The 18,182-nt window shown below is 38.2% G+C and overlaps 2 protein-coding genes across 2 annotated transcripts; one reads left to right on the forward strand and one right to left on the reverse strand.

Annotated features, from left to right (window-relative positions):
* Window positions 1-1,417: 1,417 nt before the first annotated feature.
* Window positions 1,418-5,946, forward strand: LOC126595143 (condensin-2 complex subunit H2-like). The gene is made up of 11 exons (XM_050261520.1): window positions 1,418-1,907; window positions 1,992-2,091; window positions 2,675-2,784; window positions 2,861-3,003; window positions 3,094-3,529; window positions 3,624-3,799; window positions 3,877-4,041; window positions 4,127-4,222; window positions 4,808-4,909; window positions 5,046-5,204; window positions 5,350-5,946. Exons 1-11 carry the CDS (start codon window positions 1,706-1,708, stop codon window positions 5,728-5,730), a joined length of 2,070 nt encoding a protein of 689 aa, XP_050117477.1. The 5' UTR covers window positions 1,418-1,705; the 3' UTR covers window positions 5,731-5,946.
* A 4,238-nt stretch (window positions 5,947-10,184) lies between these two features.
* Window positions 10,185-11,759, reverse strand: LOC126597361 (RING-H2 finger protein ATL2-like). The gene has a single exon (XM_050264148.1). The coding sequence runs from the start codon at window positions 11,562-11,564 to the stop codon at window positions 10,674-10,676; it is 891 nt and encodes a 296-aa protein (XP_050120105.1). The 5' UTR covers window positions 11,565-11,759; the 3' UTR covers window positions 10,185-10,673.
* Between the last annotated feature and the right edge of the window lie 6,423 nt (window positions 11,760-18,182).

An 18,182-nucleotide genomic window follows, 5' to 3' on the forward strand; every position in this document is an offset into this window, starting at 1 on the left:
ATCGAACCTAAGACCTCTCACATCATTTTTATGTTTCTTCCTTTTTCATAATTTTTAATTTCAAACTAAAAATGGGAGTATCATAGGTGAGATCGTACTATTGTACGATACCATAATTTCTCCAGAATGGGTGATAGTTTTAGACCATTTCCAACTTTTAGGTTAAAATTTAAAATTTTATCACTCGAAAAATTTAAATTTTAACTCAGAAACAGTTCTCCTACTCTAACCCTTATAGGTTAAATTTTTAGCTCGATATTATTAAAGAATGAATTTAGGATCAATTTTTTCTTAAGGTAACTTTAAAAAAAATATTATGTTGACTATCCTAATTTAATTTTATGAATATTTTAATCAAAAAGTATTTTGATTCTTATAAACATTGACTACCCTAAACCGATATCATGAAACTTGATGAACACTATGAAAGAATATGAAACACATAAAGATTTTTTTTTTAATTACTTTAGCCATTGGATTTAAATTTGGACCGTTTGATTTTTTAATTTTTTTTTACCATTAAGTTTGATCATATTGGATGTTAGCTATTGAATTCAATGAATACAAATGTAAAACTACAAAAAATACATACATACATATATATATATATATATATATATATATATATATATATATGTAGTGCGCCAGCCTTACTAACCTAAATTTTATCCAGAAATGAGTTTTGGATTAAAGCTTATATTTGCCCCAATGGTTGAAGTAAGTTTGGATAGGTTTGAAACCTAAAATTTGAGTTTTATTTCAATGACTGGAGGGTCCTAAGGAAATAAGTGTTTGATATGAAGGTGGATTGTCTGCCCTCCTATTTCCATACTCTTTCCATTCATTCCTGTTTATGTGATCACGGTTAAGTCACGTCAACATTTTATATTGATTTTTTTTATAAAAATAATAAAACAAAATGTAATAGGAATATAAAATATTGACGTGGCTTAATCGTGACCATACAAAACAGGAGATGATGAGAAGAGTATGGAAATAGGAGGGCAGACAATCCACCCCGTTTGATATATATATATTTTTTTGGTAAAAAAAGTTTTGATATTTGATAGGGCTTCATTTGACGAAATTAACGTTAAAAAGTAGGCTCGTGCACGTCACCTAATCAAATTAAGAATTAAATTTGGGTAGTTACATGTAACTTTTATTGTTTTAATGGTAAAATACGCCAAAGTGAAAAAGTTAAGGTATCACTGGTGCAATTTTAGCTTTATTATTTTCAAGTACATAAAAATAGAGTAATGTTAGGTAGGTTAAATTTTTTAAATTAAATTTACAAATTAAATAATGTAGTTGTAAATAATTAAATAACTAATTAAGTATTAATTAAAGTGATTTTTTTTATTAGTAATACAATTTGATTTAAAAAATTTAATCCCCAGTATTATTCACACTACAATTACAAAGGAGCGGGAAACGGCCATAGAAACTTTTTGAATCTCTCTCTCTCACTCACTTTCTCTCTCTCTCTCTGTGCTCGCTCTATCCATCTTCCTGCCGAAACCAAGCTCACGAATTGCAGGCACAGAGTAAATCCTTGAATTTCCGTCATTCACACGCTGTCATTTCCAATTTCGACTCAAATTCGCCGCTTTCCGAAAACCCCCAAATTGAAAAACCCAAGTCTCCACCAAATGTGAATCCGGCACCTCCACAATGCGCCAATGCCCAATCCAACTCACAGGAGATGACTAACACGAGAGACGAACCAGGTGGAAGCGGCAGCGGAGGCGGCGGTGGCGGATTTCATAGAGTGCAAGCAGAGCGTGACCTAGAATCCAATTGGGAACTCGATCTCGCACAGAAACTCGAAGAGTATTTACTCAAGATTTGCTCCGGTGAAATACCCACCGAAGCAGAAGGCCATGTCGCTATTAATTTCGCCGAAGGTGTTCCTTTTACTTCAAACTACTGTTTTTGTTTTAAATTTATTTACGTTCGGAATTGTTTGTGACAATTTTTGTTTGGTGTAGCTGCGCTGCTGCTTCAAGGTTCGGTCCAAGTGTATAGCCGGAAGGTGGAGTATCTGTACTCGTTGGTTTTGCGTGCTTTGGAGTTCCTTACCCAGAAAGGGTTGGTGTTTCTTTCCCCTTTCTTTTTAAAATTTTAAGATGTTGTAAACTTATTTTATTTCTTTTCTTTTTTCATAAATATTATGATATTATCTGAGTAAAGGTTTGTACTTTGTGTATATGGATCCAGATATGTGCATTTGTGTGTCTGTTATTTCAAAAAGTCATTTTATTTCAGTTCCCGTGACTATAAGCAAAGAAGATAATTAAAACAATAGGCTGTGTAGGACTGACATCTGAAGAAGCACTATAAAACTAGAAATTTAAACTAAGATAATAAATTTAAGAGCAGATACTGGATAGGAGAAAAGAATTAAAGAGATTCATATAATAATCAGGTTGTGTTAAGTCTTGTAATAATTAAGGTAAGTCATTAACCTGGTGTTGAGTTTCTGTTGTGTCTAAAGTTTTCCGCTCCTAGGAAAAAGATAGTGATGATGATGATGATCATATCATCACTTTTAGGCGTAAGCTCTACGTTGCACTATAAACTGTGCTTTGGAATTGCTTACTTCTCTCTCTCTCTCTCTCTCTCTCTCTCTCTCTCTCATTAGTTTTCTTATTTTACTGTGTCTTTTACATAGGCAGCATGAACAATCTGAAAGAACATCTATTCGGCCTGAAGAAGGTGGGAGTTCCCATGCTGCTTCTGATGAAGAAAATGATATCTTTTGGGGCTTAGATGACATTGCAGGTAGCCATTACTGTCTTATTCTGTATGGAGGTATAATTGTGCAATTGTCATCCACTGAAATCAATTTGCTTTGCAGTTGAAACAAAGAATTGCTTAGATAGTCCATTGGGCAGAGATGCTCCTCTGAATCCCTTTGTGAAGCCCCCAGCAAATCTAGTTGTACTCGAAGGTGATTGCCTAGATACTACTGGTGATTTCGGAGAATTAGAGTCATATCTGGTACCGTAGTTTCTTCCATCTATTAGTTTTTTGGATAGTTTGCTCAATGTATGTATCTAAGTTGTTTGGTTACAAAAAATATATTTGCAGCTTGCCACCAACAATCTATACCAGGATTTCATTTTATTAGATCCATGTGATACAGTAGCAGTAAATGATTATTTGTATGTGGATGGAGTTGGTAAAGGACCAAATAGTGCTTATAGGGTCACCTCAGAACGAAAAAGTCATCAGACTCCCAGACGTTCAGGTGGAACTGCATGTAGGTCATCTCTCCATAAGGGGAAGGATCCTAATATGATTCAATCTCCTATCGCCGGTTGCAGTTTTGAGGCAAACAATTGTAATATTAGGCTTGATCCTCCTGCCTGCAATGATTTTGGCGATGGTACTCAGGGATTTGATATTGATGATAGATATTCAGAGCCCGGGGACTTGGATGATTCCGATGATGATGATGATGATCCATGGAAGCCACTGAATCCCCATGAACCTGGGAATTTGAAAGTGAAACCTTTTCGGAAAGGTTGTTTTCAAATGTTAGTTTTTTTGAAGTTACATTTATTAATTATTATGTGCCTAACATAATGCTTCTCTTTCATTATGTTTTCCACTAGCAGTCAAAGCTTCTAAAAGGAAAGGTTTCAATTGTACTAAGCTGGCCTCTATTATTACACTGTTTCCACCTGCAAAATTGTACGGTACTATTAGTCCAGAGCTCACAGAAATGTGGGAGATTCGACGCCATGCCGAGGAAAGACAAAAGGGGTCCCAATCTCCTCCATTATTTGAAAAGGTTTGTGTTACAGAACTTTGTGTAGATGTTTTTTCTTTTTTTTTGGTTGGTTGGTGAACTTGCTTTCTCATTTGCAGCTACGGGTATCACTTGTTAAAGGAAGACAAGAATCCTTTGATGCCTTTAGCAATCCTATGGATGGAAATGAGGATACTGAATATGATAACGAGATCCCTGATTTTGGGCAAACAGATGCTGACTTGCCAGAATTCATGGATGATGCAACTCGTCACAATGATTTGGTTAGACTGCACGGATAATTGATTATAACATGACTTAAAAATGAGTGGGAACGTTTTAGATTGCTAATCTATTGGTATTATACAGAATGAGGACGGTGGTCCTCACTTTGGTAATGATGAACCATTTGATGACGATCCAAATCCTCATGCAAGCCTGGAAGATTTGTGTCGCTCTCACTTGGTAAGTATACATTTCTAACTTTGTTTCTGGGTTTTGGCAGTAGTGAAATGTTGAGCCGCTATATATATCTTGTTAGCTGGATTTCGGAAGAGGTTGGGCATATTTAGTCAATGGATTTCTGGGTTATATTTTAATTGGCAACGGAAATTTGATAGTTTGATCTGCAGCACCATTCAATACTCTAATCCACATAGAACACTTTGTAATTGAGGCCAAGAGTCTGAAGCAAAGTGCTTTTTTTTGTAAATACAGTCTTACTTTATAGGTTTATTAGGATGGATTCTTTATTTCAGCATGTTAGGAAGGATGCATATTCTCATTAGGGTGGTTTTGTTTGTGAACTCTGAAAAGTATCTTTTAGCAGACACGAAAATAGTTTTTAAGGCATTTCAGGTGAATAGATCATGGAAGAAAGAGCCCAGTTCATATTTTTTTTTTTGCTCGCAATGTGTTTTGTCTAATTTATTTTTCTTTTGCCTCTTTTCTTTCACCTTTGGGAAAAATTATATGGTATTTTTCCTACCATTCTATCCTCTGGTAAATAACTGCAACTTTTTGGATGACTACCTATGTTCCTTCTTGTAGGACGCTCTCCTTGCTAGCATAGCTGAAACCGAGAAACAAACTGAACTAGCTGCTCGTGTTTCAACATGGAAACACAAAATTGAGTACAACTTGGAAGAGCAAGTAGGTTCCATCTCTTTTGCTTCCTTTCTGTGTGTCAACACTTTTCTTATGGAAAAGTATATCAGAAGCTGTATTACATGTTTTCTTCTTGTTTTTCCTCTACTGGTTCAATAAAGGAGTGCTATGTTTTTCTTAGGAATCACACCCTGCTTTTGATATTCATGACTATGGAGAAAGAATTCTTGATAGACTATCCTTTGAACCAGACAATGAGAATGTGTTGTCATTTGCTGATGTTGTAAAAGGTCAGCAAAAATGTGATGTCGCTCGGAGTTTTTCTGCGCTTCTGCAACTGGTATTTCTCTTGTACATATAAGCACATGTTCTGTTTGATTTAGTTGGTGGTGCTAAACCCCGATCTGTATTAGCTCAGATTTTATTTGTAGCTTTCTGGGTGTTAATTTAACAATTGAGTTCCTATTTAATATTAAAATTTTCAGGTGAACAATGGAGATGTTGAGTTGGATAGGAGTGGGGTTGCTGGTGAGTCCTTTTGTTACACAGCTGTGAATCCCTTTCATGTTTGGCTCCTTAGGCATGACAAGAAAAGAGAGGAGACTGGATTTCGGTTGTCAGGAAAGAGAGTTCAGTCTCCCTTGAGGAAAGCATCTCGAAAAGTGGACAACGGAAACACTGAGACTGAGAAATCTTCCTCGGTCAAGTCATCTTCTAAGGCACATAAATCAACAGGGACATCTCTTATAAATGGCAAGTTACCTATGAAAGTTGGAAACGTTGGTGGCAAACGGTGCACTCCTGAAGCCAAGAGGAGAAGAAAGTCTCGATTTGTTGAACCAGTTAGCCTACATTCTGCAGGTTGACGCAAAATGTCATTAGCAAGTTTATCTATCATGGAGGCATTGCTGGACATCTGAAATCAACTGAAAATTGACCCTAATCTATGCACTTGTAGTTAACAAACAGTGAATGGTAGCAAACTGTAATATCTATTTAACGTTGGTATCCAATGTACACATTAGTATTGAGATCTTTGTAACACCATGTATCATTATCAATGGGGAACTACCTTGTTTCAAGGCCAAATTGTTTTAATGCTTCCCGTATTCCACTACATTGTCCGAAAGGAAGACTGGATTCATAACCCGACTATTTCTGCTTTCTGAATGCCCTAAAAATGGGGTCTGTAGGACAAAAAATGTGTACGGAAGTCATTTACCCAAGTCCACCAAGAGCATGTTTTGCTTTTCTTGTTTTTGAAGCCAAAGTCAAAAGAACACAGCTTTTTCTGGACCGGAAACATGTGTCACAATCAGGGGACTTGTAGTGCTGGGTGTGTTCAGATTACTTTGTCTTAACATCCTTTGAAAGTTAATCTGAATCTTGTGGTGCAAGTTCAAAATGCAAACTGCACATGAGTTTCCGCATTAAACGTAAACAATGCGGAGCACTATTGGATTCATAAATCATTTTGAAGGGTCAATTGCATGCGCATACATGAATAAAATTAATAATTAAGGAGACTGGACTCTTTAAGATTTTTAATGATGAGGAGAATCAAATTCATTTTACATTTTTTATTACTCGAAAAGCTCTCTAATAATCTACCAATAATTTCCTAGATCAGTTCCAAACATGCTCTAGTTTTCATATTTGGAATTACCCTCTTCATCGACAAATGTTAACTTTTAACTTTGATAAATGAGATATGGCATTTGTAATTTTATATTTTTAGTAAACAAAAATGACGGGGTCATGTACACGGCAAATTTTACATCATGTAAAATGATGGAGTCACGTTCACGGCAAATTCTACATCATGTGACATTAAAATATATGATAATCGTTTTTGAATGAAAAACATGAAATAGAAATACAAGTAGAGGAACCCAAATTGTACGTAACTTAATAAGGTCTAACATCAAGTACATAATAAGGTCTACGACCCCATGCACACTGTGTGGCAATGTGACTCAAAGAAAATCTGATTGAGTATGTAATCTGGGTAGCTTAGCTTGGTTTTTCCAACAACTACGACGTTACTTGATCCATTTCTCATGCATCACCGCTACCAAAGCGTGTGCCGTGTGGAGAAAGCCAACACGACTTGTGTTTTTAGGAGATTAGGTCAAAACCATAAACAGTAAACTCTATGTATTTTCGCGTTGTGTTTTGATTTGGAGCTCTCGGTCGGGGACCTGGAAATCGTTTCATCTTTTATTTTCGAATACGGATTTTGGTAGCTTTTTTTAGTATTTACACTTTAAGTTGATAGAATAATTTACATTGAATTCATCTAACCCGTGCCATGGTGATTTGAATGGTCAAGTTTGCATATTTTTATCTCTACTAATTAATGAAACCTTCTTTGTCAATCAAAAGAGGGTGAAAAGACAAATTAGTCTTCTATCAAACAAAAAAATGATGGGCAATAATGTAATTTCATAGGTCTAAATTTTACTTTTTTTTTTATTGAAACCTCACCTACAGGTGATGTTATAATACTTTCATTATTAGAAAAAAAAAACCCAAAAACAAAACCTTCCACTCCCCCCACGTTCTCTCTCTCCCCCCCCCCTCTCTCCTTCTCATTTTCTAAAAAAATGTATTCATACACACAAAGTGTGTAGGCAAATGCTAATATAACTTAAAATAAGTTAAAAAAACTTGTTTAGAAGGGTGATACCATTTTAATTGTTGTTCGTTAAGGAATTTTTTTTTTTTTGGGTGAAGAAGGCATTTTAAGCCGACCCCACTTAGTGGGAAAAGGCTTTGTTGTTGTTGTTGTTGTTGAAGAAGGCATTTTCTTCTTTGACGCATACTTGTGACCGAAATTTCCTCTGAGTCTCAATCAATCAACAGATTCCAGAAAATAAACAAAATATTATCCATCTTACTTCAAGTCATCTATTTATAAAAAGAAAACACAAGAGAAATACATTCCATTTCCAAAGAATTCACAACCAAAAATGAAATTGGAGTTGATAACTCATAAATTTAATGTTGAAGATAGAGCTGTAAAGGTGAATGATTATGTGTTTTAAAAGGCTTAGATACAAAGGAAACGTGTTCTTGATAGGTAGAAACTTAACAGATTATTCATTAGAATATTGACCACATACTATTTTTGTCTATGGTTGAAATTAAGGTTTAAAGAAAAGTGGGTGATTTTTACACTTTTTTTTCTAGATTTATGCACTCTAAAGTATAAATTATTATTGTTACTTAGTATTACAGTCTAGTGGTGTTACTCTTTATTTGTAAGTGAGAGGTCTTAGTGTCACATCCCGGCTCATGGCGGACCACTTCCCGAGCCCGCTCCACCACCGTAGCACGATATTGTTCGCTTTGGGCTTACCATTCCCTCACGGTTTTGTTTTTGGGAACTCACGAGCAACTTCTCAGTGGGTCACCTATCCTGGGAGTGCTCTGGCCTCCTTCTCGCTTAACTTCAGAGTTCCTACGGAACCCGAAGCCAGTGAGCTCCCAAAAGGCCTCGTGCTAGGTAGGGATGAGAATATACATTTAAGGATCACTCCCCTAGGCGATGTGGGATGTCACAATCCACCCCCTTAGGGGCCCAACGTTCTCGTCGGCACAATTGACTCTGATACCATTTGTCACATCCCGGCCCGAGGCGGACCACTTCTCGAGCCCGCTCCACCACCGTAGCACGATATTGTCGGCTTTGGGTTTACCATTCCCTCACGGTTTTATTTTTGGGAACTCACGAGCAACTTTCCAATGGGTCACCTATCCTGGGAGTGCTTTGGCCTCCTTCTCGCTTAACTTCAGAGTTCCTACGGAACCCGAAGCCAATAAGCTCCCAAAAAGCCTCGTGCTAGGTAGGGATGAGAATATACATTTAAAGATCACTCCCTAGGCGATGTGGGATGCCACACTTAGGTTTAATTTTGGCCAACTGTAAATTTAAACTACATTATTGCTAGCCCATTGTAAGGCTAAGCCTACTCCCTCCCCTTTAATTCTTTTAGTGTAAATAATATCGTTTGTTAAAAAAAAAAAAACGAATTATCGTTCATTTTAAAAATAATTATGAAAAAAATTTAAAAAATACTAATTTAACATGAAAATTTGAGGAAGTTTTTGTGAGAATGTGATGATAAAGTTTTATATCGGTGAGTGATCAAATCATGCAAATGCTTATAAAAAATTAAGCTACTTCTCATCTTACTTGAAATAACGTCAAACAAAAAGAAAAGAATATTCAAGCAAAAAATAATGGTGAATAACACGTTGCAAATAACATCGTGGTGCAGGCTGCAGCAGCCGTCGCTGGTGACGGTGGCCTTACAAAGCTGTCATTTTATTATTTTCCTCTCCGTCGGCTGCGAAGGCTCTATGATTTTCCACGTGGTTTCTTTTTCATAAGAAGATGTTTCACTTCTTAACCAACCAAATTTTTAAATTTTTATTTAATAGACATTCTCATATCATATGGCCAGCTAATATGAGAAATTTATATATGAAATTGAAGTTTTCATCGTGCACATGTTGTAAGTACATTTTTACGTGATTGGTATTTGTTCACAAAAAATATTATACACTTGATTACGAGACATAGTCACATACGTAAATATCGTACCCCTACTGCCAAGACATCGTAATGAAAAAAATGATAAGACAGCGTGACAAAATAATCACAAACGTCATTCAACATGGGGTTGTGACAAAACAATCCCAAAAATTATACGACATAGGAGTTCTGAAAGATCCTAATGGAAACAGCCAAATTTCTGCCGGAACCAAATCGTTTCTGTTTGTTACCCACTCAACACCATTCATTTGAAATTTCAAAACACCCCAAAATTCTTCTTGCTTTCTAATTTTTGTACCAATATATTTGTATAATTACAAAACAAGACAAAACGGAAAGAAAAAAGAGATATTTGACGGTTTGTCTTCTGAACTTGTATAGATGTTAATATTTTTCTTGAACTTTAATTTTAGTCAATTACCCTGCTAAACTTTTATAATTAGCCAATTTTCTCCTAAACTTTAACTTTAACCGATTACCCTAAAAAAATTTATAGAAGCCCAATTTCCTCATAGCGTTAGATTTTAGATTTTTCATCTAATTTTCATCCATCCAGTTTCCATTCTTTTTTTCCCATACAGTTGTTGTTTATCTGCTTGATCAAAATGGATAAAAAAATTGGATGAAAATGTTAAAATCTAGCGTCAAGGAAAAATTAGCTATTTATAAAAATTCAGGAAGTTCATCGGTTAAAATTAAAATTCAAAAGAGAAATTGACTATTTATAAAAATTCAAAAAATAATCAACTAAAATTAATATTAAAAAAAGAAATTAACAGCTTTATAACAATTTAGAAACAAATACAAATATGCCAAGAAAAAAACACATCAATGTAATGTAAAGGAAAAAAAAATTATATATACACGTCCAAAAACAGCGCGAATTCCACTGCTCCTCTATCCCGCCACGTATAAATTTAATTTCCACATTTGCCCCGATTCGGTCAACGCTGACTGAATGATAGTCACCGGATGTCTCCACCCCCAATTTTGTATAAAATTACAGCCACGTCACCTTTTTTTTTTACAAAGATGGATTGTCTGGTCTCTCATTTCCATATTCTTTCTATCTTCTTTTATTTTGTTTGGTGTGATCACGGTTAAATCACGTCAACATTTTATATTGTATTACTTTTTGTTTTATTACTTTTATAAAAAAATTAATATAAAATATTGACGTGATTTAATCGTGAACAAAAATAAATGTAAAATATGAAAATGAAATAGTAGACAATCCACCTCCTGTTTTTACTCTCTCCGAGTGCACTCGCTGGTCCCTTGTCGTCCACCGAGTTCGATATCCGACCCCGCCACCGAACTGGAACTCCCCCCGTTTCCTCCCGAAGGCGAAACGCCGCCGTTCCGTTTTTCCCTGCTTAGCATTGTCCTAAACGACAACATCCGACTCATCGGAGACCTAAATGATTGACCCGCCGGCGATTCGCCACATCCCGAGCCGTCCCCCTTCGCCAGACTCTCGTTCCTTCTCGGAATCACGATGTTCGACGGCTTTCTCCGCGCCCCAGACGACGCCGTCTCGGAATTACAACACTCCGAGCACAAATAGGAGCTCGGACCCGGCTCGTCCGGTTCGCAGACATTCAGAACCACGTCGGCCCGGGTTTCGGACTCCGGGCCCGGTTCCACGGGTGCCCGGCAGAGGGGACACGTGGAGTGAGATTGGAACCACATATCAATACACTCGATATGGAAGCTGTGCTTACACTTGGGAAGCAAACGCCCCGTTTCGTCGTCCTCGAATTCCGACAAGCAGACGGCGCACTCCAAAATGGGCTGCTGCCGAAACGGCTCCATTTGACTCGATTTGGACGAGTAAACGAATACAGGGAGGGAATTAAGGGTGGAGGCGTCGAGGCTGCGGGTGGGGACGGCGGAGAGGGCGGCGGCATCCTCGTGAAAGACAATATGGGTGCGGCGGTTCCGGCGATTGCGGCGGACATGGAGGCGGCGGGCGCGGAGGAGGTACCAACGCGCGTAGAGGTGGAGGCAGAGCATGAGGATGACGACGAAGAAGAGGATGACGATGGCGCTGAGCATGATCTTGCCGCTGAGATCGTAGCCGTTGTAGGGCTGCATCGGGGCGGCGTCGAGATGGTCGGCGTGCGGGCGGCGGTCCATGGTTGGAGTGCAGGGAAGGTGTTTGATAATGTGTGAGAGAAAGATATAGAAAGACAGAACATGAGAGATATTGGATGTGGAGAATATTAATAAAGAGGGGCAGAGTGAGGAGTGGGAGAGGTGAGAGGAAAGTTCATGGTGGTTTCATTTCAGTGGGTAATGGGTATGGACCATGGAGTGGGAATGTGTTTACTGCTGCTCTCCACTAATTACAGAAACAGAGAATGACACAGAACCCGCGTCTTGTGCTATATTGTGTCTCAATTTTCAGACGCCAGACAGGGTTTGACGCGGAATTCAGCGAAATTACTGTCTTGCCCCTTGTTTCCTACCCTTCGTTTCTCATATTTGATTCATTTGCTTGTCTGCTTCTGGGAATTTCCCTCCTTCCCCCTTCACAAAATCAATCAATCAATCAATCATTTATTGATTTTTATAATAAGATTTGTATAGTTTTGGGTATTATTGTCTACCATCTCTATCCCATACTCTTTCCATTCTCTTTTATTTCTACAGTCATGGTTAAGTCACGTCAATATTTTATATTTCCATTACTTTTTGTCTTATTATTTCTATAAAAAAAATCAATAGAAAATGTTGACGTGACTTAACCGTGATACAGAAATAGAAGAGGATGAGAAAGGTATGGGATGGGAAGGGCAGACAATCCAGGTCCTTATTATAGAAATGGTAAAAAAATGGCTCAATTAGTAGAGCATCCAACCACCGCAAAAAAGTACGGTATTAAAACTTTTAAGAAAACAGGCTTTATTGTAATGGTGGAAATCAATTATTTTATGCATTATGATGTAGGTTCAATCATCATTGATCTTTTTTCTCTTAGTAATTAATAATTACCACAGTAATAAAAATGAGTTAAGCCCTTGCATCTCTCCCACCTCACCATCTCTCTGTTTCTCCTTCCTTCTCTCCCATCCTACCATCTCTCTGTTTCTCCTTCCTTCTCTCCCTTTGCCCATTTGTCTCTCCTCCCACCTTGTAATCTCTTTAATTCATTTTCCCATTTCTCTATGCATGCATGTCCTCCTTCCTCCCGTCACCCATCAGCCTCTGTTTCTCTCTCCCTACTTGCCGCCCTTCCATCTTATGCAGCCCTTCTTCTTCTTCTATATCCCAGTTCAATTTTTTTTCTTCAGTTTGTCTTTTTTTTTTTCTTCATTTGTTCAGCCTGCCTTCCTTCCCCAATCTTTTCCCTTTTCCCCACCGTTTGCGAGCGATATTCAGTAGTCGTTGGTGGGTCAAATCCTCCCATGGACACAGTGGCTACTTCATGCGGCAAGTTCAATATGGCAACCTTGAGGATGAATTTTGACAGTGGCTACTTCATGCTTGGTAGGTGGTGTTATATTTAATTCGTTATTGGTAACGGGATTTAAAAATGGAGTACTAACTTATACACTTACAATAACAGTTTGATTATTACATTCACCTAAAATACAAAAGTTGGAAGTAAAACTTCTTGTACTAAGATCTTTGCTAATTAGGGCTTATTTTGGGGTTTAATTTCCTGATGTCATTCTTCTCACCAATGAGGAAAATATATAATGTACAAGAATGATTTACAAGGAAAGAAACATCAAATAACCCAATTACAATTTGATTACAAGGACTTAAATAGGTAACTAAACTAATTACAAAAGGTCAACTCTCCAACACTCCCCCTCAAGTTGGTGCATAAATGTCTTGATTACAAGGACTTAAATAGGTAACTAAACTAATTATAAAAGGTCAACTCTCCAACACTCCCCCTCAAGTTGGTGCATAAATGTCGTTTATGCCTAACTTGACAAGAGAGTTGTAGAACACTTGACTTACAACAACTTTAGTTAAGATATCTACCAATTGATCCTCTAACTTTACAAACGAGAATTGAATAATATTCCTATCCAACTTCTCCTTAATGAAGTGTCATTCAACTTCCATGTGTTTTGTGCGATCATGTTGAATTGGGTTGTGTGAGATATCGATAGCTGCTTTATTATCACAAAATAAATCCGAGGCTAAATTCGAAGGATACCTGAGTTCACCAAGTAACCTCCGAAGCCATAATAGTTCACATACTCCTTTTGCCATACCCCTGTATTCTGCCTCTGCACTTGATAAAGCAACCACTTTCTGTTTCTTACTCCGCCAAGTCACTAAGTTGTAAAGTAACCAGATGTGGACCGACGATCAGTAACATTGCCTGCCCAATCTGCATCGGTGTAACCCTCTATTTGGCAATGATCATTCTTGGAAAACATGATGCCTCTACCCGGTGAGGACTTCAGGTATTGTAGGATTTGTTCAACCGCACCCATAAGTGCCTCACTCGGAGAATGCATAAATTGACTAACAATACTTAATGCATATGCAATATCAGGCCTGGTGTGAGATAAATAAATTAACCTCCCAACTAACCTTTGATAACAATCTCTGTTAGTGGGACTATGGGGGTGTCAACCGGTTTACAATCAAGCATTTCGGTTTCAGCTAATAAGTCTAGAACATATTTTCTTTGAGACAAAAATATACCCTGTTTAGATCAAGTTTCTTCTATCCCCAAGAAATATTTCAAGCCACCAAGATCTTTCATCTCGAACTTGGTTGCTAGGTAATCTTTGAGCCTTGAGATTTCCTTTTTCTCATTACCCGTAACAATCATATCGTCCACATAGATGATAAGTGCCGTCAATTTCCCCATTCAATGTTTCAAGAAAAGTGTATGATCGGAATTGCTTTGCCTGAACCTATATTTCCTCATAGCCGTCCGGAACCTACCAAACCATGCTCGATGTGATTGTTTCAACCCATACAACGCTTTATTCAACTTGCACACTTCGGGTTGTAAAACCGATACATAACCAATGGAATATCTATATACACTTCTTCTTTAAGATTACCATCTAAGAAAGCATTTTTCACATCAAATTGCTGTAATGGCCAATCTAAGTTGGCCGCCAATGAAAGTAATACTCTTATCGTATTAATCTTTGCTACCGGGGAAAAGGTCTCTGTGTAATCAACATCATACGTCTGAGTGTATCCCTTGGCCACTAATCGTGCTTTGTATCGTTCAACAGACCCATCAGCTTTGTACTTGATGGTGTACACCCATCGACACCCAACTTTCTTCTTTCCTCGGGGAAGTGGAACTAAATCCCACGTTTGATTTTTCTGGAGTGCATCCATTTCTTCCTCCATTGCCTTGGTCCATCGATCGTTAGATAATGCCTCTTTCAATGAACTTGGTGTGCTATCATTGGGTATTTGTTGTACAAAAGCTTTACTGGGTTCTGATAACTTCTGTGATGACACATAGTTAGCAATGAGGGTATTTAGAGCCTTTCATTGTGTCCGGTGAATATCGATTGGGTGACTTTCCTCGGTTGTGCCTGAAAGGTAATTGATAATTCAGAACAACTGTATCATTAACAGGGATAGTAGAGCTTACCTCAGGAATATTCTCAAGAGTATGGTCATCTGGTGGTACTATATTTGGATATGAGAAGGGAGTAGTATCAGTAGAAGTCTCAAAGTTGACAAGTGGCATCACTGTTGTCGTGGGTAAGGACAACATTGCCATGCTTGTCGTTGATTTTGTGGGTAGCACTACGGCTGCTGTTGGCTGGGCTGGCAGCACAGCCGCTATAAGCTCGGCTAGTGGCAGCGGAAGATCAACAGTATCATTCATGATCCAATCCTTTTCGTTATGCCGTGTCTCCCCATGAGAATGAGGATTGGAAGAATCCGAAGGGTAATACATCTTAGACTCGGAAAAAGTGACATCCATAATAACATACATTCGACGGGAAGGAGGTTGGTAACAAAGGTACCCTTTCTGATGGAGTATGTACCCATAAAAATACAACGGAGAGCACATGGTTCAAGTTTTGTCCGTTGATTTTTATGAAGATAAACAAATGGAACACATCCAAAAACCCGAGGTGGGAGCACCAAACCGATGGTAGATGCACGAAGGTAGCAAGGACTTGTAAGGAAGTAAGAAAATCCAGGCCTTTGGATGGCAGACGATTGATAAGATAAGTGGCGGTCTGAATAACAACATCCCAAGAAGAGCGGGGAACATACGCCCCAATCAACGAGTCATTTCTAAGAGATGACGATTTTTGTGCTCAGCCACCCCATTCTGTTGAGGAGTCTAAAGACAGGTAGTTTCGTGAAGAATTCCGTGATTAGTTAAATAATGGGACAAATCATCATTAACATATTCACCACCATTATCAGAATGCAAAATCCGTATTTTAGTAGAAAACTGTGTCTAAACCATGGTGTGGAAGGTCTTAAAAGCCGAAAAAACATCACTTTTATGCTTAAGAAGATATAACCATGTCATCCGTGTGCAATCATCTATGAACGTTACAAACCATCGAATACCAGATGAAGTAGTAATTGGAGATGGTCCCCAAACATTTAAATGAACAAGACCAAAATGAATAAAACTTTTATTAAAATTCAGCGGATAAGAAACACGGTGACTCTTGACGAGTATGCAAGTGTCACATTTAAAGTTTGAAACTGAACAACCAACAAATAAATCCAGAAACATATGTTGCAAATAACTGAAAGATGGATGACCCAAACGGTGATTCCATAACCATATCTGACGCTTCTTGTGATCAACTGCTCATTGGGCGAGATTGACCTATCATGTACTGACATCATCCATAAATTAGATATCTCACCTCTTAGTACCATGACCAATTATCTTATTCCTGAAAATATCCTGTGTAAGACAAAACTTTGGATACATTAGCACACAACAGTTCCATTGTTCAGTAGCTTGGGCAGGAGACATCAATTTATGCTTCAGTGAAGGTACAAGTAATGTATGAGACAAAGAGAGAGTGGGCGTGAGGCGTGTGGTGCCATCGCCAGTTATTGGTTAGGTGACTCAATTAGCATTTGTAATATTACGTTGAAATAGAACAATATCACAAGCTAAATCAGTGGGATCATAAGTCATATGGTCTGTGGCACCGGAGTCAATGATCCATCCGGATAGAGTACCATCACTATTCATATTAAAAACATAACCACAGTTACCTGAGGACTCTAGAGACATGTCGGAAGAACTCGAAACCTGTGGAGGATCATCTTGAGATATCAAAGATAATTGGGACATGGAGGTGGCGAGATTGGTTTGCTCATCCCGTTCCCGTTGTTTTTTAAGCTTCAACGGTTCTCACCAATCAGGATAGCCATGCAATTGGAAGCAATTATCACGGCCATGTTTCCCACTACTGCAATAAGTACAATCACCAGCTGGGACGGGTGGTTTAGGACGAGGAAGATGGGGACCCGTGATGGGCCGTGAGGCTTTCCTAACAGCAAAGAGTGAGCCTTGTGCTGGGCTCGAGGTAATAGCCTAAGGTTGCAGTCCTGGGCTTGGTGCAGGTGATTTATCAAGGGAGCGGGGACGAGGTAAAGCTACGGCTCGTGTGGCAGGCTGAGCCACCATGGCTGCCCCACTTGGCAGTTGTCCTCCAGTATTCATCACAACTTGTCGCATTCCCTCCCGGCGAACATAGGCAAAAGTTTGTTCGACGAAAGGAAAGGGCTCAGTTCGTATAATATCACTATGAATTTTATCAAACATCTCATGAAATCCTGCAAGCAAAGTTTACACATGATCCGTTTGAACAATTTTATTAAAAATTTCAATATCAGTATCGCACTTCATCAGATTAGGTTGACGATAATCAATCTCCTACCATAAAGATTAAAGATCACTATAGTATGTCTCCACTGGTCGTCCATCTTGCCTCATGCGAGAGGCCTTGCAGGTAAGATCATAGACTTGAGATATATCGGAGCTGTCATAATACGTGCGAGCAACTGCGTCCCACACTTCCTTTGCCGTCGGTAGTTGAAGAAAGTACCCAATCAAATTGGGTTCCATAGAGTTAATGAGTCAACCCTTCACAATAACGTTCTCTGTATGCCATTTGGTGAATACCAGATCATTGTTAGGTGGTTGGGATTACTCCTAAACAAGTAGCCAAACTTGTCTTTTCCAGCAACAAACATCTCAACAATTTGAGACCAAACTCTATAATTGGCACCATTGAGTTTGATGCCAATCGAAGCAGTAGACGAATCATGATGGACAATTTGTGTACCAACTTGCGGTATAAGTAAGGTAGGATTCATGGTAGGGTCGGTTAGGGTAGTTGTGTTTAGGGTTGTAGTGTTTAGTGTAGGAGTAGAATCCATTAGAATGGGGTTGTTTCCACCGTGGAGTGGTGGTAGGTTCTCCATGGGATGGCCGAATTTGATTGAGGGAACGGGTAGAGTAGAAATCCTATGATCTCTGCTATGATACCATGCTAATTAGGGCTTATTTTGGGGTTTAATTTCTTGATGTCATTCTTCTCACCAAGGAGGAAAATATATAATGTACAAGAGTGATTTACAAGGAAAGAAACATCAAATAACCTAATTACAATTTGATTACAAGGACTTAAATAGGTAACTAAACTAATTGCAAAATGTCAACTCTCCAACAATCTTCACATGGTAATAAATGATAAACCATATATTGCCATCCAAATTTCACAAATATATCGATCTCACCAAACAAGTGCAGCAATATGC

Source organism: Malus sylvestris, chromosome 13 (assembly GCF_916048215.2).
Source record: "Malus sylvestris chromosome 13, drMalSylv7.2, whole genome shotgun sequence".
NCBI classification, from domain to species: Eukaryota; Viridiplantae; Streptophyta; class Magnoliopsida; order Rosales; family Rosaceae; genus Malus; species Malus sylvestris.